The sequence below is a fragment of the Micromesistius poutassou genome, assembly GCF_964030765.1.
Source record: "Micromesistius poutassou genome assembly, chromosome: 13".
Classification (NCBI taxonomy): domain Eukaryota; kingdom Metazoa; phylum Chordata; class Actinopteri; order Gadiformes; family Gadidae; genus Micromesistius; species Micromesistius poutassou.
This window is the reverse complement of record NC_140283.1, coordinates 10,707,853-10,733,116: the sequence shown is the minus strand read 5'-3', so window position 1 is coordinate 10,733,116 and position 25,264 is coordinate 10,707,853. Positions and strand designations below refer to the sequence as shown.

The 25,264-nt window shown below is 42.3% G+C and overlaps 1 protein-coding gene across 2 annotated transcripts; it reads right to left on the bottom strand.

Moving 5' to 3' along the window:
• Positions 1-1,216: 1,216 nt before the first annotated feature.
• mfge8b (milk fat globule EGF and factor V/VIII domain containing b) lies at positions 1,217-22,839 on the bottom strand. Of its 2 annotated transcripts, XM_084477599.1 has the most exons (11): positions 22,680-22,839; positions 16,272-16,394; positions 15,835-15,966; positions 14,647-14,679; positions 9,671-9,784; positions 9,021-9,202; positions 8,433-8,588; positions 7,834-7,978; positions 5,718-5,902; positions 4,715-4,870; positions 1,217-4,336 (listed from the first exon to the last, which is right to left on the bottom strand). In XM_084477599.1, the coding sequence occupies exons 1-11, from the start codon at positions 22,759-22,761 to the stop codon at positions 4,193-4,195; spliced, it is 1,452 nt and encodes a 483-aa protein (XP_084333725.1). In that variant the 5' UTR covers positions 22,762-22,839; the 3' UTR covers positions 1,217-4,192. The 2 variants fall into 2 exon arrangements, with proteins under 2 accessions (XP_084333725.1, XP_084333726.1); XM_084477600.1 differs by lacking the exon at positions 14,647-14,679.
• Between the last annotated feature and the right edge of the window lie 2,425 nt (positions 22,840-25,264).

The following is a 25,264-nucleotide window of genomic DNA, read 5'->3' as shown; positions in this document are numbered from 1 at the left end:
TCTACCATCAAATATTTATAAACAGTTCAGATCCCTGAATTGGTCATTGTTATCTATGTCCTGAGGACCCGGGTAGGACCCCTGACATCCCTGGTTCCCCTAGAACACGGTCTCCCTCCTTCCAGTCCAGTTATCATCTGAGGTAATGAGAGAGAACGCTGGCACCAGCGGAAGGACTTTTAAACCTAAAACAATTCAGCAATAAAGTTGTTGATTGTGTGCCATTCTAATAGGTGTTTTATGATAGACCCATATATGCATATCTGAAGTCATGCTCACAATGTTGGAGGATTCCTAGCAGGCTATTCAAATGTTGCGGGTTTCCATTAGATATAGGCTCAACGGACTGGAAGAGGGAGGTATTGAAGTAGCAAAGGAGCACAGGTCTCTGTGAATGAATGTATCCATGAAAGGAAAAGACAACAAATGCAACAGTTTCACCAAGACCCTTCCCTCTTTCTAAGGAGCGGCACCAACAGAACAGAACAAGGAACATTGAAGCCATCTGTAATCATACCATCCTATTCTATCCTATACCAATCTGGCCACACCAATGTTTCCAGAATGATGGTTGTTCCCCCAGTTCTTAAACAGGAAGAGGTGGACAAACCACTGGAGAGATTTGAAGAGACACAGAGTGGAGAAAGCTGAAATTACGAACCCTGAGCATTAGGGCGGACCAGATGGTTTGTTTTGTAGCACCACTACATCATGGCAATTACATGGAAACTCTGACATCATCCCTGCACTCTTGTTGTTCCCATCAAACTAGACAATAACTGTATGTGGTCAAAGGTCCATTTGTGAAGTAAAATGTACTTGACAAAAAGCAGAGGGGTGTGTGAGGGGAGGAAAATTGTCTGAAAGGACAAAAATTAGTCAAGGCTTTTCTATCCATGCGACTGTAAAAGGTGAAACCGTGCTGACAAAGAGCTTTAACCGTTGGGTTTGACCTTCCCCGGCCTGCACAGAAAATGAGACGGGTAATGACACCCTTCGAAGATAGGATCTTTAAAGAAAGGAGTCAGGCCCCCAGGGTGTATAAATGGTAAACAGCCAATATGGCCCAGAATGCCGTTCTTTGATCCTCCACCTTTTTAAATGGAAAGTGGCTAGATTGATTCCAGTGCTTCTCAAGCTTTAATCCAATGTATTCATGGAGGCCAAGATCCACACAACCCACACTGAATCAATTATACTGTTGGAATAAATTCTTTATTCATTATCTTTAATGTACAAAGGCCAAACGTAAGGGAAACTCAATATAGAAATATATACGTTGAAGACAAAAAGACGAAACAAATACCATATGAAATGCTGACGTCTAATGTCTGAGAACATCACAATAATAACCTTCATGAAAGCATAAAAACATACCTTTGTCATCAATCATAGAAAACTGGAACAGGAATAAAAGAACTTATTTACAGTAACATAAGATGGACGACATCATCAACAACAAAAAATCATTGTCGCTAATAAATCTAAACTAAACCCCCTGAACTCTGTTCAACTTACCAATTAGATGCATGCAGGGCTGCATAACCCACCAACATTATGCCTGCAACAACAGCTAATACTGTACAGTGTTTGACACAAGTCTACTGTTAGAAAGCTTTCGTGCATAACCATGTATTTTTGCAGTAAATTTAGTTTTAACTTTCATACATTTTCAATGCATTGTGATATTGCACAGGCCCTGAATGCCAGTGTTAGTATTTTAACTAAAGAATTTAAATTTGATTCTATGGCAAATCCCAGCTCCACCGTGAAGGATCATGTGTTGATGTGGCTTATCTGCAGGGCCACACCTGCATTCGGTTGGACACACTTTTGGATAACATGCTTTTGAAATAATTGGCATAGGATATGCCTTCTGCAAAAATTACTTTATTTAAACAAATCATGTTAGTAAAAAAAAATCAAAGTTTGTAAATGTACATCATACGATAATACTATACTTGAATCACTGGCATTACCCAAAGCTGTCTAAATTCTCATATGTTTCATTTTTTACATTGTTCTCCTCATAGCTAATGAACATGTTTTCAGCAAAATACTTTTTTTGGTTTCATCGTATTACAAAACACCTAAACACAAACATCCAAATTTGAAAAGTGTTGTTAAAATAGGTGGATGTTCAAATGTGAAAGCACAGAGTAACTGAATTGAAATCTGCAACAACAACAACAACAACAACGAAGGTTTCAGTAGCATGTACAAGTGTGCTAGCCCAGACATGAAGGAATAGCCTATAAAGAAATAACTCATCCAAAACCTCCTCCCCTATTGTGTAGCTCATTATGATACAATGATAGATGGTGATTCATGAATCTGATTTGATAGTGTATGGCGGGAAAGACAGGAGAAAATAGGCTACAATAACTAGCATGAATGGAAGTGGTGTTTGGCCCTCACAAGGTATTTTCTTAGGCAAAAAGAAACTTGGAAACAATGCTGCAATTATTTGCAGCATTGTCATTAAACATAAAGGGTATATTACTTTTGACATAACCTCCACAGTGGGTTTTTCATACTAAATATAGCTACCAAGCACAAAATACCTACTTACAGTTAAATAATAATAGTATAACAAAACCCCAAGGGATAATTGTTGGGTAAGGGCAATACAATGTCTTTGTAAAACATGTTGCTGAATCTAAGAATAAGGAAGTTAAACCATGAAGTAATAAGTAAAGAAGAAAAAAATTACTTTGCAATCATCAAATCGTCAAACTAGAGTTTAACGCTGTAGTGATTTGGATTGTATTCATGGCATCAGGGTAAATGAAAGACCAACATGTCCTAACGGATAGTACTTTGCTTTGAGCCTAAGGCTGTCTTCACCGTGGACTCTAAATGACTATAGCTGTTATACTATAAACATGTTGTAAAAGCTAAGGATAATTGTGTGCCTGATAACAGATGCCCTCTTAAACTCTTGAAATATCATTATAACATTATAACTCATAACCATGTTAGGTCCCAGTGGGTTATTTTCCCTCATTTTCTCTTGGTTATCTAGGATGGGTAGTTTAGCATAGTATTTTCTTTTGATCACTAGTAGTTTAGCAGTTTTTATTTTTAGATAGGGTGGGGATTTCTGGTTGTTGTTTTGGCCTGGGCCACCGCAAAGTTTATTTGGCTTCCCTCCTGAATCCTCCTGATAAGTAAAACAGCTTTTTTTTCCACCTTAACTGGTTTCTGCCTTATTTTCATTTGGGTTAACAGTTTAGGTATTGTGTTACCTCCTCCTTTTCCCCTAGACCCATTTAGGGGTCGTAACAAACCACAAGCAATCAAATATTAATTGTGACAATTGTACAATGATCATTTTTCTTCTTTGTCACAATAAAAATACAACCTTTGTTCATACATTTGCCTTGAAGCTACGTGGTAAGGTATCTAGCAATTCCAACCATTTTTTGTTTCAAATCAATCCATTTATAAATGTTACTATAGAAAACGTCCAACAAAATCATGAACATTGAAAATGTGCATTCTAGCATGGGGTGTTGAAGGGTCTAGCTGCAGATCAGCTGTGACACAGCGCTAGCACTGAAACAACTATAAACCCCACACTGCTGATCTCAGACCCTGGGATCGAAAAATAAACATCCCATAAATATCTATGATATACTGGGGGAAGAAAAACTTAAATAAAATTGGCTTATTGGAAATGAGCTAGATCGACCCGACCGATCCTGATAGGCCACACATTAAAGAAAGGACTCTTTCCCCAGCTGAGCAGGTACCTCTCATGGAGGAGCACTAGGACTACTTAAAACTACTCTAGTGTTTGCCGCCCTCTAGGGCTGAGAGCTGGCAGGTCAGAGGAGAAGTGAATGAGCATAAAGGCTTAGTTATGGTCCACGTTGGCGCAACGCAATGACCATGTAGTCACTTCGACGCAGTCGTGAACCTATTTGGTTCTGCGTCAGGTTCATGTCAGGTTTAGGTCAGCGGACCACAGCCCTTTCTGCTGTGTCGCCTCGACGCAAGGTTACAATTTTTGGGAGGCACACGTCATGCCCTTGCGGTGGACGCAAGGAGGGTCCGCAAGGACGTAATGGGTCCGTAAACCCCCCTTGCGTTGCTTCGACGTGGAACCATAACTAAGCATTAAGTGTGTGCGTGTGCGTGTGCGTGTGTGTGTGTGTGTGTGTGTGGGGGGGGGGTGTTGAGGCAAGAACTACTCATTGCATCCCAGCAGCTCCATACGCAGAGTGATGCGCTCGTGCCACGCCCACGGGACCACCCGGACGAAGCGGGCGTAGAAGGGCGGGTCGAAGGCGTTGTTCTTGTGGACGTTGTTGTCACTGTTGCCCTGGAAGATCTGGATACAAGAGGCAGACCCAACACACTTAATGCAGAGAAAACCACTGAAGCACAACCATAAACACTCACTCACCTCCATTGACATACACATGTCATATCTGGTTGACCAGCTGTTGACATTCCATTTGAGTCCAGTCAGAGCGATGACAGACTTTGCAAATCTTTGATTTGATTACTCGATTTGGTGTGCATTTTTGAACATCCGAGCACAGATGGCAGGTAATTGGATGCAACGACAGCAATCAAGTTAGCATGAAGATAAATGGTTCCAGGTGTAATGTTCCAGGAGTATGTCCCCACTATGCATGCTACGGTGTCAACAACTCTACGCTTTTTTAACAACTTTATCACATGCGCACACACACACACACTCTACCATGTCTGTCTTGGCAGTCTCGTCCTTGAGCGTGGTCCAGGACAGGCCGTCGTTGCTGTAGGACACCTTGAAGGCGGTGACGAACTGCACGGAGCCAAAGTCCTTGGCTCCCTGGGTAATGATGCCCGTGACCCTCTTGGGAGACTCCAGGTCCACCTGACGACGTGGATCAAACAATTACACGTTCCTCTGTTTTCCTCAAACGTTCCTCACACTTTCCTCCTCCTCTATTGACAAGAAGATGAGTTACGCGATGGGCTCTCAGGCGTGTGCACACGACATGCATTTTGATAGGATCCAAGTGGTATGATTCTAAGAGCTTCTTATTGGGATGATAAGCTCAACATGGCTCACAGAACCTTATCTTAAAGACCCCCCCACTCGTGAAAATAACCAGTAATTGACTTGTCCTTGTGGGTATTTATGTTCAAATTTAAGTCAGTTCAAGTGCAAAATAAGCTCTCAACAGCATAGAAGGGCAGCATTGAAACCAAAGTATAGCAACAGCTAGTCTCACAAATCAGACTTGAGATTAATATTTCAAGTCTGATGGCAGACAAGCTCAAATATGGGTCAACGGGGCATTTTACTTTCCTTCACTTCATATTTGTTTATCGACAAATCATGTTGCTGGAGCCAGGGATCTGTAAGCCTATGATTGGTAAACATAAACTTGGCCGGCACTAGTAAACAGTAAAAAGTGTCTGAATAAAACGACACTGGCCACTGTAGAAATACAGAAATATACTTCTGAGAGCTTCTGAGAGCTTCAGTAGAATATCTTGGTAACAAAACAGGAAACAAGACGTGACCCCGTCCCTTGCAATTGTTGGTGACCTTTGATAACATAATAGGATCGCTAGATGTGAGGTTAACCAACGACAAGCTCTGACACACAGATCCAGAAAGCCTGAACTCCCACTCCTATTGGCCATATGTCGGAAATGTGACTCTCAGTTCAGCCCTACTTGCATGCAGAATATGGCTCTCCAGTGCTCTCTACCTGCAGCCACTCTGAGCGGTTGTTGGTGGCTGCAGCCCAGGCGTTGGTCTTGCCCTGCTTGTCCAGCCGGGCGTAGTGCGGCTGCCAAGAGAAGGCCTCGATGCCCCAGGTCCGGAACACGCTGGAGGCCGTGATCTGGCGGTCCGACACCAGCCGGGACCTGATCCCCAGTGACTCTGAACAACCTGTTGTGTTTGAAGACACTACTGAGGTGAGGGCCGAGAAAGAGAGACACAGACACACAGACGGACACACACAGACGGAAACACACACACAGGCAGACAGACGAAAACAAAGTCCAAAAGGAAGGATGGGTGACAAACAAAGAAAAGAGAGAATATGATAGGCAGGAGGGTGCCACGGAAGAGCAGCCAATGACATAAAGGCAGAGCACATACATGATGACATGGAAGACTTAATGGGAGGAAAGTCATTTAAGGTAAAGTGAGGCCAGCGATTGTCTTTGAATTGAATTTTACCATAAACTTGGATTATATTAAAGATGGGCATGGTAAAACATAAAACATTAAGTCTTCTTAATAGACTCTTGCTTCTTCGAAAGGTCATCCGATGAATACACCACACCAGTATGTACTAAAACCTGGGAACCAAGGTGACACAAGGCAGTATCCCCCGGAGAGATTCCGGGTTTGATCAGATAGACAAAGCTCATATGCAGTTTGTTTAAGGACATATTACGCCCAGATTACGAAGAGTCTCCCCAGTTTTCTTTTGGCCTTAATAACAAGATGTGTTAATGAAACATGCATGACATTGTTTGATAAAAAGTAAGAGAATGTTCAGACAGGTTATTGATAAGTTAGAGAAATACTTGGCACATATCCCAGAATAACGGCAACAACAGAAATCTGGTGGTGGCAAAATCGTGGATGGTCATTGTTGATTGTTGAACAACCCTACATTGGAGCTTATGGGAGGAATCACAGAAGCCAAGATATAAAAACTGCAACTGGAAAAGCAGGCGTTCTGCAGACCAGCTCGGCTTTTGTATTACTTTCTTAAAGGTCTAAATAAAAGTCCCAAACTTTATTCTGTGGTTTCCTGATCTCTTTTCTTAAAAAAAGAAGAAAAATCAAGCATTTTGTGTTGGCTAATCACATTAGTTGTGAATTGCTTGACACGATGCACACACATTTTGTAAAATCATCACTTCACATCAATCTTCATAATAATAATAATAATAATAATAATAGTTATTCTCTGGTGAACTGAAATCCCTTCTGTACCGACTGTACACACTATTCTTAACAGTACTTTTCAGACACATTCTCCCACGTCAAACGAGTTCACAAACAAAACCATTTTCACACCGACGCGCAAAGAGCACAGCACGCCAGGCCGTGGAGGAACAGACACAACGTGGTCACTTGCAGGAGACAGCCATGCAGACAGGGGAAATCCCAGCCCCGTAATGAGGCCAGCCAGCCTCCGAGAGCCACGCTGGCAAACGATGAAGGGAACGACGAGGTGGATAAACATGAGTGGCAGAAGAGAGACCGCTAAACATCACCCTGGCCCCGCCAGGGAGGGGGATGCGATATTTTGATAACCATGACTAACACTCTTCGCCGTCCAAATAAACACATGCGTTCATTCGCAGCTGACGTATCCCCTGCCAATATTACGCTGGTGCAAAAACACTCCCATATGGTTTTAATAAAAGAACTATGGATCCCGTTGGAATAGGTTCACACAGGACACTGGTAATGGGGAAACAGGGATGGTGTTGTGTGTGTGTTTTTCAGTGTCAGTGGGATTGTAAAAGAAAGTGCATTGAGATCCCAAGGAATGAACAACTTCATTCAGTATCTGAGAATAAATAAAACCCTTTCTATATATATATATATAGGCTGCGTGTGTGCACAAGACCATTGAAAAAAAGGGTATTGATATCCAACTTAATGACTTTCTTCAGTTTTATTTAGTCTTATTTATACCCAGTTCAACTGGGTATAAATAAAACTGTATGCATACAAAGGGTGTGTGTGTGTCACACACACACACACACTTTGTATGCATACAGTTTTTTTTATGTGTGTGCGTGTGCATGTGTGCGTGTGCGTGTGTGTGCGTGTGCGTGTGCATGTGTGCGTACCATTGAGCTCACAGCCCACCAGCTCCATGCGCAGGGTGCACGCCTTGCGGCACACCACCGGGATGATGCGGAGGAACCGAGCGATGATCGGCGGGTCGAACAGATTGGTCTTGGTGCTGTCGTTGTCCACGTTCCCTACGAACACCTGACAGAAACACAGCAGGGGCAGAGTTGGCCTCAACGTATTTGTCCTGAGACCCAATGTTAATTAAAGTTTCATCCAATTGTAGTTGCGGGACTGCACACACATCCTAGTGTAGACCTCTTCAACCGAGCGTGTGTCTTGGTGCCCCCCCTAGTGGCTCATCTGTGAAGTGTGATGGAGTCTTGTCGCTGGTCACAAACTCTCCATAGAAGTGGTTTGCATCTCTTTGTAATTTATTAGGATTTGAAGACGGTGGTGAGATTGCAATGCCAAGTTAGATGTCGCTCCATCTTAATATAATAATAATAATATAATAAAATATATAATCACTTGCATTGACAACTACCTTACACTACTTTTTCTTAAACCATTTACATAAACGTAATTAAATACTTATGATGCTATAATCACAATCTAATTCCAGGGCAGACGTTGTGTGAGGCTGTGCACTCACATAGTCCTTCCTGTCCGTGCTTTGCTTGTACACAGTGTAGACCCGGCCGTCCAGGCTGGACGCCACCTTGAAGGCCTTGATGTACTCGGCCGTCCCCATTCGGCTGGCGCCCTGAGTCACCATGCCCGTGAACCGCATCGTCCTCTGCATGTTGACCTGCAACGATGGCAATGCACACACACACACACACACACACACAGCTGGCAGAATCAGCCCCAGAACCCAAGCTCAACATTCAAAGATTTCTTGGTGACGTACACAATTTATCGAGTTTGCAAGTAGGAGACTAGATGAATGAAATGATGCGAACGCTGACGTTTTTTTGCAAAAGGAAACTAAGAAAAAGTGAAGTGAGGACTTAAAAAAACTTTAAAAAAAAGTTTTCACAAACATACATGAACATGAGTGCAACGATGTTCATGCAACGTTGATCCAACTCCAGAAATGAACCATCACTGAGTTATGTTACTGAGTTACAGTGAGAGGGACCACTTGAATCCAAAGGCATTGTGGTTCAACAGGTCAAGCAGTGACACACAGAGGGTGACGTCTTCTACTTTGGATCATGAGGTTGGGGCTCTCCTTCACCTCTATCCAGGGGTTCCTGTCGTGAGCGGCGGCGGTCCAGGCGTTCACCAGGCCCTTGCGGTTGAGGCGAGCCAGCTCGGGGCCCCAGCGCTGCAGGCCCAGCAGCCCGTAGTGGACCGAGGAGGCGGAGATCTGAGACTCAGCGATTCCCCCTCCCTCCATGCCCAGCAGGGACACACAGCCTGGGGGAGAGCCGGGGAGGCCAGAGGGGCAGTAGCAGGGTTAACTAGGAAGTAGACTATCGTCTAATACATCATGTTAAAAATAACGGTGACAGCTCTAACCAGGTATGTTACAAAAAATGAATAAATAATCAATAATTAATAATAGATTGCTCTGATACAAGCTCTAAAAATGCTACCTGTTGGTCACTCAAATCCTGATTTAATTAAGTCTAATCTCCTTTTTTAAAAGCAAAACATACCATTCCACTTAAAATAAACTTGTGTATGTATCTATTTGAGTAATGCAGAATACATCCACATGTTCAGTTTACACTAATACTTGGCGTTTGTTCTATATCTTATGATTAATATAGATTATATTCAATTAAGAAACACAATTCATAACAGATTTACCGTAGACCAGCCTTCATTCTCCAACTATGAGTACGCACATGCACACAGGCACACAGGCACACACACACTTACGGAGGTGGCACTGTTTGCCCACGTAAGGGGAAGGGCACTGGCAGACAAAGTCTCCTTCCAGGTCACGACAGGATCCCCCATTTTTGCAGGGCCGGGCAGCACACTCATTAACATCTAGGGGTGAAAGACGGGGACGTCAGTGATATAGAGTTATCTTCTGCTCTCTTCTCATAGTCAGTCCGGACTCCACTTTTAGAGAACTCATGGTCATGCGTGATTGAAGGAGGCTCCCTCCCCACTGAGGATGGTTAGTTAGTGAGTTAGTTGCAGTCATGCAATACAACACTAGAGGAGCGGATGGCAGAATGATTAGAGGAGCTTGTTGCTGAGTGAATGGAAACTAAGAGAAGAATGAGTCATGTTCCTTTCTTTGTGCATGGCAGCTAGCAAACATCATCATCAGCAAACAGTTCAACTTTAAGTGGAAGAATGAAGGGTGTTTTGGGAAACCAACTGTTGATTTGTGGAATTTGTGATGTGCTGAAGAAAATCTGGTAAATATTCATAATTGTGCAAAAAATAAAATGTTTTATCCAAATGGGATTTATAAAATGCTACTTTTGGAATTTCAGATAGTTATTTGTGTGAAACAATAATGCTTATTAAGTTAAAATAGTTTAAAAGTAAAGCAATAAGAAGCAAAGACTCAACAACACAACGCAATTCAAATTCAGACTTCAAATTACATGCAGTTCATTATACATCCGCTAGATGGCCCTGTATATCAAGTTGGGGCACAGCAACGTTAAATAGAAAACACTCATCAACATCCTAGTGGAATCGGTACAAACCAAAGCACTTCATCTGTCGCCCACAATGAGTGGCAGCATGACTGAATAGCCTTTGAATACATACTATATTTCCTGTACACAACATTACTGAGTTCTATTTTTAGTATTAGGAACACAACATAAACATGTAGGCGGATAAGATTAGATGCATTTCTCATGGTGATTAAGGTTGTTGAAGAGAGTGTGCAAACACACAGACTCTGCCAGCACATGTGTAGAGTGTTTATCTGGCTCACTCTCAAATCCCCAGATACTCATGGGCCACAAATAGCTTACCGACCTCTCCCTTTTCATATGTTCACAAATCAAGTTCTCTCATCAGTTTTTCAGTTGAGTTGTTTTCAAATTGGACAGTTCCTATTTACATGTCCATGCAACATTTCTAGATAGCATTGTGTAAAAAAAGTATTAATTTATTAATTTATTAGTGTTATGCTACTGTAATAAACATAAAACACTCCCATGTAAAAATGTCACACTCTCTTAAGACACGCACGCACGCACGCATGCACACACACACACACACACACACACACAATCAATAATTGATCACTGACAAACAACAGACAAAAAGGATTGGACATCAGGACAACCCGACAGTCATCCCCAGACCTTAATCCATTGAGTCAAGAACCCAAGGGGATACACAAGGACCCTAATACTCCACTGAGTGAAGAACCCAAGGGGACAACAAGGACCCTAATACTCCACTGAGTGAAGAACCCAAGGGGACAACAAGGACCCTAATACTCCACTGAGTGAAGAACCCAAGGGGACAACAAGGACCCTAATACTCCACTGAGTGAAGAACCCAAGGGGACAACAAGGACCCTAATACTCCATTGAGTGAAGAACCAAAGGAAGATTCCAAGAGGACCACGCAGGGGGTTGCTAAGGAGGGGAAAGGTGGTGTAAAGGCCAGTGCAAGTAGAGTGCTGTGCTAGGGGGGGTGTGTCCCACCTGGGTTATGTATGGCACCCTAAGGTGCTCTTGGTAACGGTCTCTGCATCGATGCCTCACGTGGCATTTCACGATAAAAATCAAAAAGGTAAACAAGTTATATGCTAACCTGACCTTATTTCTTTATTTTAATAACTTTATTTAAAATAACCATTGTGTCCCACTGTGATGGTTATGTGATGGTTTAGTTGCATTAATGGTTAATTAAATATATTATAATCAATTGAATATATTATAAAAAATTAACCTCACCTCACTAACCCACCCTCCACTGAACCCCTTTGTCGATAGATGAGTAAGCCAAATCAAAATCAAAAATCAAACTCCAAATCAAGTCAATATCATAAGCCTGTGATGATCATGTAATATTACCTAGAATAAGTAACATTGCACTAGATTAGCATTTCACAGCCATCAGCAGACTGATCGCTGACAAAACATTTTGTATACAGACTGCACAGGCTGAAATAGACCAAGCTGTTCAACTTGTGTCCTGTAGGGAGCCAAACCCAATACCGTAACTCAATCAGCAGTTTGTGTACAGCTCCATTTCCACAGGGTGTCAATATGAGCCAGTGTCTCAGCATGAAACACAGAGAAAAACCAATAATGGGCTCACTGGGCCGAGTCTAAAAACTGGGCCTTCATCGATACAATACAAGGGGTCAGCAACCTCTGCATGTGTCAATCAGCAGAGCTGTTGAGCCTAGGATCTGGGCCACATTCAGCAGGACTTTAGCCCTGGGTAGATAGAAGGCATGGCTACACCCAGAGGCTGCTTATCCATCGATAGATATAAGGCATGGCTACACCCAGAGGCTGCTTTAGCCATCAATAGATATAAGGGATGGCTACATCCAGAGGCTACTTTAGCCCTGGGTAGATAGGAGGCATGGCTACATCACAGGCTGTTGTAACCATGCAGTGCTGAGGGACTAGGGAGTGTGATGTTTAAGGTGTTCATTATCAAGATCATGATTCAAAATTGATAGACTCTGATACCTCTTCCTTTTTTAAATAGCCATAGCAATGTGCATATGTATCCATTTTAAATAATTGGTAATGGAGGGGTTCTGCCTCTATTGCTATTGCTTTTTGTTGCCATGGTGAAGTTATAGGCAGTAGAGTAGCAACTCAAGACCACAAGATTATTAATATGAAACGAGACATGACCGGAGTGGAGCGGGTTGATGTGTTTATGAAGCGGTGAATGGACTGGAAGTACCGCTTCAAATCTACCGAGCGTCAGGAATAGTGTAGTGTAGTAGAATAGTGTTTCATCCATTCTGCTACTGTGTGCAGTGACCGGCAGCGCTCAAGAGAACATGTGACATCATATCCTGTGTACTGGAGCAGTCTCATTCCTAACTGAGGACAACGTGTAATTGAAAAGAATGACACCATGAGCATGTAAAATGAAACACCATTGTACAGATGTTTCCTGTGCCTCACGTAAGGCACTGGATAATGGTTTTTTTCTATAGGTCAACAGTAAACAAATTGTTACCAGCTGTATAGGGTGTGGCAATGTGGCAATGCAGCTTTGAATTCACTAATGCAGTGGGATTTTTAGTGTGAACATAAGGCAAAGATATACTTTGCTACAGTTATTTATTATCTCAAGATGGTAATCACACGCACACACACACACACACACACACACACACACACACACACACACACACACACACACACACACACACACACACACACACACACACACACACACACACACACACACACACACAGGGGGATGAAGCCTTGTCTGCCCACATCACCACATCCTGGGAGGGATTTAATAAGTACTCACGGACGCACGTATGCACATACACAAACACACACAATGACGGAAAATCTAGGATTAAGTGAGAAGACTAGGCAAAACTAATAGTCCTTCATGCCAATGAACTTTCCAGCAATCTGCTTTGGTCCTGACTAGAGGAAATGCCTTGAATATCTCTCCTTCTCCCTTTTGCAGCTCTCTCATATATTCCCACTTTCCAACAGCTTCCCTTGATCTCTCTCTCCCGCCTCCCCTCCGTTCTCTGGGCTATTTCACCTGGCGGTTAGGTGAGCTGCAGTCAGGCTTGAGGAGGTACAGTGACATTGTAGGGAGGGCACACTTAAATTCACTATTGCGCATCAGAGTCCTCTTTTCTGCCCAGCAACAGCAGAGGCACTGACGTTGCAGGCGCTCTGTGCAGGCGAACAATTTCCGTTGGCTGGGCCAACGTTGACGGATAAGCTGTATGCATGCTGCTCTATGCATACATGTGGATGAAAAGGAGAGAGAGAGTGCACCACCAGCCCCCCGGCTCAGTGAGTTAAGTAAATGAGCGTTTAAAATGCGCTACGCCTCCAGAGGTGCGGCCACAAACAGAAGAGTAGCCATCCAGCCACAACCACTAAAGGGGAACCGGCCACTCTCTCACTCTCTCTGACACGCAAACAAAAAACAATCGATTTTTGCTTTTTAAATGGTCAAAAAAATATAACCCATCCATCCACAAATACTTACTCTCCTTATTGGACTATCAACCTAAACACACACACACACACACTTACAGACCTGTCCTAACACAGGCATTAGTAAATGAGAAGATAAACCTCTCTCCAGAGCCAGCAGCTATAGGGCTCAGTGCCAGACAAATAGACGCATAGAACCACTCAAAGGGACTTGTCCTCTTTCTGCCAGCATTGGCATGCGTCGCTATACAGGGGATCTTTATACACAGGATCTGTATACGCATGTATGGGATATTAGGAGCTATGGTGTACGAAGGGTCTCTGAGGGTCTCTGAAAGGCAGTGCAGGCATTAACATGGGCTGTGTAACGCCCAACTCAATTCAAGGACTGTAGGAGGCTAACAAAGAGAGTGCGTTTCTCAACGATGGAGGTTGTAGAAATGGCCTTGCAGACCTTTCTGTGAGTGTTTTAGGAGTCGGGGGGTTAATGTGATAGGATTCATGTTGTTAACACTATCTCCCGTTCAGACCAAACTTTGGCCTTGACCGAGGGTATGGGGGCGTCATGCTGCCCTGTGCATTTTTGCGTGCGTCTGCGTCTGTGAGTAAGATTGTTGCACATTCCTCTGCCCCCGCATGCAGACTAGAGAAGAGTGAGCACCTGGATCCAAGAAAGGGGATAAGAGTCCAGACTGAACTCACACACACACAGCGTCTCCAGTGCCCTTGTCTGTCTATTGTTCCATTGTTACAAGTTACCTTTTTTCACATTCAGGTCTGCTCCTTTGACTCCTAGGGTAAGAAAAAGCACACACACATAAAACACAAATCATACATTTCTGAAACCCCTCCCCACCCCGCCGGTGCCACCAGGCCTGTTCAATCAGGGCCTTTGTGTTCATTTGGCAACTCTGTTCACCGCCTTCCCTTCCATAGCTGCGGCCATCTGTCAGCCCTCAGTGTGTACGGGGCTCCAAGGCATTTTGGAGGAACGCGTTGAACACATGCTCCCGAGCATTTCCTCTTTCAGACTCAACGGCACTCACTCTCGACTGGACATGAGCAGAGACACAGTTCCTTCGAAAAGAAGGCAGCTGTTCACTGATACAGGGGCTGCTAAAATCAAGCAGAATTTGCGGCCGGAGCTGTCTCTCCCTACTGCTAACATAACAACTACGTTTGGGCGGACAGCTGAAGCTACTGCTAAGGTGCCAACATCAAGAAGAGGGACTTTCAGTAGTGGTCGTCTCCTGGGTTTCTCATTGTGTGGTTGATTACCTCCATATTTAGGAGGTGGTATGAAGTAAAATTCATTGAGCGAGAAGAGAATTTGAATCTGGCCCCACTACCTCTCACCTAGCTCCAGAGCTCAGTCCATAAAGAGGTACATATCACCAAAAGGCACACTGGAAGAGAAACTAATTGAATAACTAAAAATAGTATAAAATGTTATGCATATTGCAAAGCTGGAAACATGGAAACATTTCATGTAGCCAGGAGGATTAATGTATAAACAGGAAGGGGGGGAGAAAATACCACAAAAAAACGAATTCCAATAGATCTGCTGACTGGTTCTGCTAAAGCAGTCAACACATGATGAGCTTTCAGAAAGCACAGGACGGCCGGCTGTCTGGAATATGGCCAGCGAAAAGACGAGAGTTCAGCGCTTTTAACTCATAGACATCATCCTAAGCTGGAAGCTGATTAGTCGCTCTTCAAGGCTCAGCGTCAACTGTCCACAGTCGCAACTGTTTGAAATTTGCTTGAAGCCTCAAGGTGAAAAAATCAGAGTCCCCTACACCCAGTGCAGCGTTCAACACTATGGCTGGGCTTCAACGCCCCATAGGAACACATTGGCAATGCTGGCAATGCCGACGCTGAAAGCTCATCATGTGTAAACTGCCCTGACGGAAACGAGTGTGGAAGAGGGGATCAAGAGGGGCTTACTGTTCTGGCAGTGGACTCCTTCGAAGCCCAGCTGGCACTTGCAGACATACTCGCTGAACACGTCCCCTCGCCGCGTGTGGCCCGTCGCAACGCAGACGCCGTCGTTTGTGCACGGGTTGGGGTTGCACGGCCCTGGGGTTGGAGACAGAGAGGTGCCAGATGAATGTATAGCTCCTAAATCATTACAATAAGTATATACTGTCCAACCATATTCATACTTGGAGGAGTTAATCAAGTTTTAAGGTTTAACTCATAGAGCCTCACGACAGATGCACTATCTGATGCACTACTGATGCACAGTAGATGCACTACTATGGTATCTGCTTTGAGGTTCTATGATTTGAACCTACAATGTTCTGACATTGTAGGTTCAAATCATAGAACCTCAAAGCAGATACCATAGTTTTACATTTGAGTTTCGACGTCCAAAGTCTTACCGGTCTCTGTCTCGTTGCAGGTGTCTCCGGTGTACCCATCAGGGCAGATACAGATGAAGGGCTCTTCTGAACCCGTCACACAGATTCCTCCGTTACTGCACTTGTTCACCTCGCAGTAGTCACCTGGGGAAATCAGGGGAGATCAGATATGAATACTTCCCCTATCTAAAAATCAAATAGATATACATAAATATATATATGTCTATATCTATATACACTACATTATATCACAAAAATTGCATGTGTGGGCTCTGTCCCTCAAAGTCATTGTTGAGTCATTGGTCTCTGTTTCAGACATCAACTAATGCCCCTCCGGATTGGAGAAGCTTTGCCTAGCCGGTAAACAGAAGAGCAAGGGACAATCAAGACACCGACGTGCGATTGTGTCCGCCATCTCTCTAACTAGGGCATCTCAACCACGTCTTTGTAACAGTTTCTTCAAAGGGGACATGGAGATTTGACACAACCCATCTACCTATTAAAAACAAACAGTGCAGCAAAACGTGTGCTGCACTGCTTGCGTCCGTCGTGTGAACCATGAAGTGCTACAAATGGGTGTCGATCACCACCTCACATGACATCCCGTAACACATCCTCTGAAATATTGATGTGGGGACTCTGTGCTTTGCTTGATGAACCAGTGAAACACCTGATCGCTGCCTCTGCTATAGAACCCTGTTTCTCCTCATGGTGTCTGAACACTAGCTCTTTCTTACGAAAAACACAACATCTGAACACTCACCATGCTATCTCACTTTCTGTGTCATAGTCTCGCACAGACTCATCACGAGAAAATAAACACTTGTTTCCCTGTTATTACTGCTAAACCAGGCAATATTAGCAACATGGTATAATGGTCATCCAATAATTACCATTAAGGAGTCTTTACACCATTTCAAAAAGATTTTATTTATTCAGAGTTTAAAAAAATATTTTTAATAGATGGTTGGGTTAGGGTTAACCATTTAAATGTGTTCATCAAAATTGTCCTTTTGACCCAGCTTGGTCACTGAACCGAGGCAGACACTTCATGGAGCTTTGTTCTAAACCCAGTGCAATCTTTGCCATTTTACAGTGTCAATGCATTGGTGTATTGGTGCTGCAAATTATTTATTATTCTCAGTAGTTAGTAGTAGTTAAGGAAGAGAGCTGCTGGACTGATATGAGGAAACTGGAAATAAAGTCTGGTAGGTATTTGGTTTCAGATAAACTTTTTAGTACTTTTAAGTAAGTAAAACAGCTCAGAATGCAAGTTTCATTTCACTAAACATTTTTGGCTACAGGTCCCACACTGTTTACAGTTAATAAGAGGTGGACAGCACTGTCTGCAGTCAGAAGTGCATAGTCTGTACAACAGCTGACTGAGCAACAATGAGCCATTTCACACAAAACAGACACTGGGCCTTTCCAGTAACACCTCTCCGATGCCCAGTCTGGCAGTCTCTAAGCCATCAGGGTCAAAGGAAAATGGTGGCTGATATGTGCAGGTACAGGCAATAGAACATTTGCCCTGGAGAGAGACAAAAATATTATATTTTGTTGTTACACAAGGAAAACATATAATAAAAAAGTAATATTTCGAAAGGGACTGAAAAGAGTAATAAAACACCAGGAATGAGAAGTTGAATCAACAACAAAAAGGTTTCTCCGCATATGCCTTGCCTCTCTAAATATTTTGAATTGTAGTATACACTAGCATATTAATCCTAGTACTTCAATGATAAAACCTTGGGTTCTAGTAAAGATAACAATTGCAACATGCACAACATGTTTTGCCAGAAGTTGAGGAATTGTCCATTTTCTATTCCTTATGATTTGACTGATTGTAGATACAGGGTTGGCTTCCCAAGTATGAAATTGGCACCTTATGAATTGTAATGTTGTCCTTCGAAATAGAATAGGTGGTTGGTGGTGGCTGGTGTTTGGTTCTTAAGTATCCGTCAACCGACCTCAACCCTACAGTAAAAGTGGATTTGTAGCGTAGATAAGTAATGTTTTGAGGAATCAGTGGTAATACTAATAGGATAACAGGGTATTTTGGTTTTTCAAACTATGTGAAGATTATATGTTCAGCGGGACTAAAATGCCACACTTCCTTATCTAGTTTACCCATGGCCACCTCCAGTATGTACAGTAAACTGGTGCTTACTGCTTGGTTGGGCAAGAACCTCAATATCAACCTTCAATATCAACATACATGGTGTACATGTGTGTGCATCGGAAATCTATTTCCACATTCTGTGTGGCTCTGTGATCGATAAGCTGATTCTCCAATACCTCCTTAATATCAGAGCAAGTAAGGTCATTGTCCTAGATATACATATCCTTTTAGTTATTCATCTGTCCTGCTTAGAGAACGAATTAACCTCCTGTAAAATAAGTGAAATCCCACTCACACACAGGTTATACATCCCAGGGTAGTTGAATAGACTCAGTGGTCATTGAACCAACAATATTAAATTCCCCAATGACAACCTGACAGACATTCTCTGTACTTGCTCCAAAGTACTTTGCATCAAGAGAATTGTATGTGGAACGGCAGCAGGTGTATCTTAACTGTGTACTCTGTGGTGGTTGAAGAGGAATTGGGCTGTGAACCAGAATTTCTTTCAGAAACATTAGTTGGGAGGGAACACTGCAAGACAGTGGTAGAATAAAAGCCTTTTGGAAAAAAACGACATGTCATAATCTGTTTGTCTGTTTAAACTATGCCAAAATAAAATGACCCATTTGATGAAAATAAGTGAGGATGCTTTTACGGCAGAATCGTCCAAACAGATTTCTGTGCTTAACCGCAATGCGAGTCTACTCATGGCCATCTAGCCACACACGTGACAAACCATCTTTTAGATACGTGGATGGTTTTGTTTCAGGGAAACTTGGCCGGCGTTCTGGCTTTCGGTTATTGTGTAACGCTTAATCCCCCATAATAACTGATAACTTGTAAAACAGGTGACACAGTTGTGTCCTTGCATGCCTTTGCCTCTTTGTTGGGAGTAATAAGTGTCCCAACATGTAGGCTTCAAACCGGATCCATCTTTCAATATATGCAATACAACAAGACCAACAGGTTTATGTTTGATGTGCACCTGCAATCTACAGATGTTCATTTTTCTTTAATGGAAAAAGCTAAAATCAATATGTATTGCTACGCTGACTTATGTATGTATTGGACAATTACAACTATTATCTTTTTCACAGTATTTTTAACATAGTAATATTACAATTTACGTAGTTTCTGCTTTGTTCTGTCTAAAGCGTTGAATAAATCAACCATTATAAATCTGCTTATGCAGCCCCTACTGTGCTCTTAACCATCGGCAAAAGGAAGTCTCCTTTTTCTCAAGGTTTCCTCCCTCAAGATTTGGGGAGTTTTTTCTCGCTTGCCCTTTTAGAGAGCGTAGGTTTAGTGGTGGCCTAAATCACTTTGTGTTTGTGTGTATAATCTATATAGGATAGACAAAAAAATGAATTGAATCTATGTTTGTGCTTGAACACTGCTATTATGTCAGTTCCGAATTGTAACGGAATCAGTGGTGAGACATAAGCAGTGCTGTAATGTCCATGATTGAGTGCAACTATAGTGGAGTCATGTTGGTATGGGCTCACCAGTACCACCGGCCTTTGTGCTGCTGTATGTCATTATGAGTCAAGATCCCATGCCTTTTCCCATGATTCCCAGGCTCAAGAATGAGGTCCAAATACCAGACAGAAAATACACAGCAGCAGCCACCTAATGACTCTGTTTTTGCTATCCAAAGTCTGGCACGGGCATCCCAATATATTTTTTTAACCATTGTACTTGAAGTATGTTGTACCGGAATTTGCATTGTGGAAATAGGAAGTCAACACTACTCTGTAATGTACACACTGCATTGTAACATTTCAATGAACAAAAGTAACCACAGCATTTATATCTCTTATCTAATTTAAACGTCACCTTCTGGCCAAGATAATCAAGATTAAAAAAAATAAACCTACATTTCTCAACTTGAATTACACATAGAATATATTGAAGATGGTCCTCATTATTTAGGTTCCCTTGCTTCCCTTGCTGTGGGTCAGTCCCTGTGGTTTCTGCCTATCTACACTGGATTTAATTTGAATATTAGTATACTTCTTATATATATGCTTTTGTGTGTTTCAGCTCTGTGTTTTTGTCCACCATCTGTTCCAAGCCTGATAGTTCGCAGGTGCTTCCAAATCCATCCGAGAAGATCAGCCAGCAGGCTGGTGCCCTGAGCCAAGGTGGAAGGACAAGGCTACGCAACTCCCTGGTAACTATCCTTCAGGGCCGCTGTTTACATGAAGATAATAAACTACAGTGCTGACTGGGCTGCGGAGCCGCTTCAGGGCACGGGCGGAAGGGGAGGGAGGGGCTATTGGGGACACTTGGCAAACCTTGTCTCAAGATAAGTTAGCAGCTTGGCCTTAATCAGTAGGCTGTACAACAAAATGATTTCAAGGAGACTTAGAATCAAGGTTTGATGACACATCTTTTTGGCCTTGGCAGTGCTGGGAGCACACTCTGTGGAAATATCTGTATGATATGTACCCTTTCCTGTTTTCAATTAAAATAGTTAATTATAAAGTGGTAAAATTGTAAAGAAAGGTATAGTAAAAAAAAAATGAACTTGATATAGTTTAGTATAGGCTCTGAAATAATGATCTCTTATGAGGGAAATATTTGCCAAATTAAATCATAAGAAACAAGAAAAGTGCAGCCACCTCCTTGTGAAGAGCTATATATGCATGTACGGGAAAAATTATCCCTAGGTGTGTCTGAACATGTGCAGAAGCTATATGGTTATGTCAGCACATGTGTGTGTATATGCCATCCACCTGCCTGAAAATCTCCCTCTCACCCGCTCCCTCCCTCTCCAACGCTCTCTCTCTCCCCCTTCTTCTTCTTCGATCACCTTAGAAGTGTGAAGCCAGGAGTATTCACTAATCTGCTAGTACAACTTTAAAGCCACCATCTGCCACAAAGAATCAACAACAAAACCAAACCCTAAAAATAAACTGTGGACCGTTATAAAGATGACCCAGGGCTGTAGGTAGTCCCTCGCCTTCTGACTTGGCATGGTGTGTATGTGTGTGTAAGAAAGAACACAAGGATGGGCCATGTGAAAACCGAATTATATACACCACATAGGAACTCGAGGTTGGTCAAATCTGTGTAAGAAAATCAACGTGTATTTTCCCCTGTGGGCTGGAATTGGCAGGACTGCTCCATGACTCAGGAACCAGCACTGACAGATGGTGCAGCCAGGTCAAGGGTTTATTTTAGGGTTAACGACAAAAACACATGGATGAAATCTAAATACATTTACCTAAAGAGGGCGTAACATACAGGATATTTTTTTTCAAATAGTGTATTCACACACAATTTGGGAATTTGTCTTTGTATAGCCCTAGTTTAAATCCATGCCCCAAGCGCTGCATTCTCCTCGATCTGATTACATGGACGGATTATGACTTCTTGTTAGTGAAAGGAAGTTAACTGGCAATTTAACTCTGAATGTGACTCAACTAACGGTGTGCTACACCCATTTACCCACTACATTACAGTCTTTTACATGTTTAGACACACCGTACATTGGTTGGTTTGTCCTCATATGCCCTGTATTATGATCATATAGACTAGAATTCTACGTTGGATATTGAAATCTCGCGGTGATTAATATTTGTGTGACAACTTAATTAAAATATATAATTTGGACAAAGTGTTCTTGGTATTATTCGTTTTTTGTCTATAAAGGTATTATAGACGAAAGGACTACGACTTATTCTAGTCATGTGAATATTTTTTGAAATGCCTTTTAAGTATTTAAGGTAGGGAAATAACCTTAACTGTTCATACAGAGAAATAAGTTACCGTCGTAGCCCGCCTTCTGGGTTGTCTGAACGCAGCACACTGGAGTGTCTAGTGGGGCACCATTGTCCGCTGCCCTAGATGGACTGCGTGCAGCGCGCGGATGCAAACAAAGTCAATTGCCTTTGGCACAAGCTATAACAGTAAAGAATAATGGACCGTGTGCCTTAGTGATAGTTGTAAGAGCACTTTGCTCTAAATTACCCGAGGGAATACAGGGCTGCAATCGGCGTATGACACATTAGCCTATATTACGCATGTCTGGGTACCTCGAGAGAGAAAAACAACACCTAAAGATCTAATTCAGTAGCATACTGTTTTCTTTTTTACTCCTTAGAGATTTAGCCTATTTACTTTTTGGTCAGCAAATGTCTTTGCTTGCTATACATTCGGAGTAATATACTACATATAGTTTAGTCCTTGCAAAAAGGGAATTTATTTCCAATACCGAAGTTAACCCAGAAGCAATGAGCACCGATCCACTTGAGCAACGTGGTTTGGAACAACAAAATGTAAACAAAGAAGCAACTTACCGTTCGCAGTGGAAATGGCACCGAAAACCAAACAAACTGCGAAAAGTGGCAAATAAAGTGAAAAACACGATAGTGTCTTCATTGTTGCTGTCCTGAAGACCTTAATAAAAAGTATTTTTGTACAGCCAAAGACGTGGGACAGTTACTGCTCTCTGTGCGATGCCGTTGCAGCTTTAAGTGTTAGAGCCTACACTGGGAATATGGCAAGCAACAGCAGCACGTGTACCGCGGTGGTGAACCAATCACGTCGCCCTATATAATTGTAACCCCTCCCCTCTCAGGGTGTGACTTCAAAGGGATATAATAATAGCGACACAGCAAAAGGCTTTGGTGGTTTCCAATGTGTTAGTCAGTTGAAAACCATCATACAGCCTAGTAGCGATACCTAGTAGCGGTCCAAGAAAAGGATATACTTTTGTTTTTATTAGATTAAACTAAAAGATGGTAGCCTATGGTAGTTTGGCTGTTTCTGTAACATGAATAACATTATAATAACATTTAACGAGTAATCCAGGCAGGTATGTTATTTGCATACTGTGTGTCAATTACCATGTTAAACAAGAAACACAAGCAAAGTAAGCAAAGGCTCTTAATCCTTTCCCCCCCAATAACATCTCTTGGTATAGCCCAAAGGCCCACTTTTGAGGCAGTCTGAGAAAATGTCCATAGTGGTGCCATGCATGAAATCCTCTTCAGAAATGCAGATAAGGGTCAGCAGTTTATTGTGCTGAATGGTTGAAGTGTGGGCGTTTCTTCAGCCAGAATCCTCCAATGCTGTGACCAAAATGAGTGGGCAGCATCACATTTTCATAATTTAGCATTTCCAAAGCTAAGAGTTCGAAATAAAATCCATTAGTATTTAAATATCACACATATCACATATATGCCTGCACAAGGGAAGCAGTCATAATTTCCCTTGTCAAACCGTCATTGGGCTTACTATAATCATTGGGAAAAGCTTTGAGGAATCCATATAACTTTAATCAGAGACAAAATAAATAAGTCAAAGGGAAGTCTTTTTTTAAGTTAGGCGACTGCTGCAACATTCCCTGATGTGAAATTCACAGTTTTATATGACAGCCTGAAAAAAGCTTTTCTGTAACCTAGTAACAAGCGCGTATGAAGTCATGAGGGCTGACCTCATGCTAGGTTACCACCATAACAAAGGAGCACAGAGCCTTCATCGCTTTGATGGCAGGCTTGGGTTTTCAAATGCCTTTGTTATGCAATGTCAAATTATTTACAGGAGAATACACCTTCATACATCGTAAATAACATAAATAATAAACAAATTATAAAACATAATACAAAAATGTATTTAAGTATTCATGTAAAATATGAGCAAGACTGACAAGTTTAGTTTGAAGAAGACAGTTGTAAACACTGTTACACACCCACCCACACTTTAACCCCATCGGTTGAGGAACTTCCCTTGACAAAGGAACACACGGAGGAGATCCCTTCTCTAGGGTGGAGAGTGAAGGTTGTCTCTTCACATCATGTCTGCTACAGGTGTGTGAGAGAGACACCCACCCGAGTCACACTTTTGGATGATAGTGTATGCACCCCATATAAATCCAGATTCGGATTGTGCTGTTCAGAACATGCTTTGATGCATGTTGTGATGTTTTTTTGTAATGTGTGAGATGTTCACATGTTCACAGAGGGAGCAGATCAGAGGAAGGTCACGTGGTTACCTTGGGTCTGGAAAAAGACAGTCAGGTGACCGATTTCCCACCAAGTCTGCAGAAATAAAGCCCTTACCCATGACCAACCACTGGGACAGACCGGGCAGGACGTCGTTAATGACCAGATAGTAATGATGGATTGTGCTCTAATGAGATGGAGTGGGTTTGATGTTAATCCCTGCTGTATGTATTATAATCCCACTGTGTGAAACAGAGGGGGGTCATCAGTAACCTTCAGTCCTCTCACAGTGTAAGAGGACTGTGTAAACGTAATGACGTAAGACTTACATCATAACATTTACACAGCTCTAAGTAGTGGCCATTTTTTTGCATCGACAAATCCTCAGATAATATAAACTTGAGCATTTTAGTATGTTAGGAAGTTTTAACTAGTTTCTTCCATTATAACTTAAGTTATTATTCTATCATATAGCTGCTATAGGTTGCCCTTGAAATAATATGGACCTGCTGCCGTGATTTAGATTTTTTTTACCTCTGTGGTCATAGAATGTAGGCTAATGTTTTGAATGACAATGGTAATAGCTCCAGTGTTTTTGTAGCGGACTAAGAAAATAAAGAAAGATAGTTGGTGAACATTGCCCCTCAGTGGTCAAAAGAGTCCTCAAAAGATACGCGGCTATGCCACTGAAGAGCTATCATACGGTTTGGACGAATATAGTAGGCCCTTTAAGTAAGAACACAATTTAAATATGAATAAATAAAATAAGAAAAATATGTTTTAGGCCTACATGTAACAGTCCCAATAGTTTGGGTTCCGGTGAAAAAAAACGGACTTAAAAAGCCAATAACATCATCCTCGACAATACCCGGCGAACAATGCGAGCGTTGATGTTCAGTTATTTTCGCTTCGAGCAGTGGCTTCTATACACGCCGCAC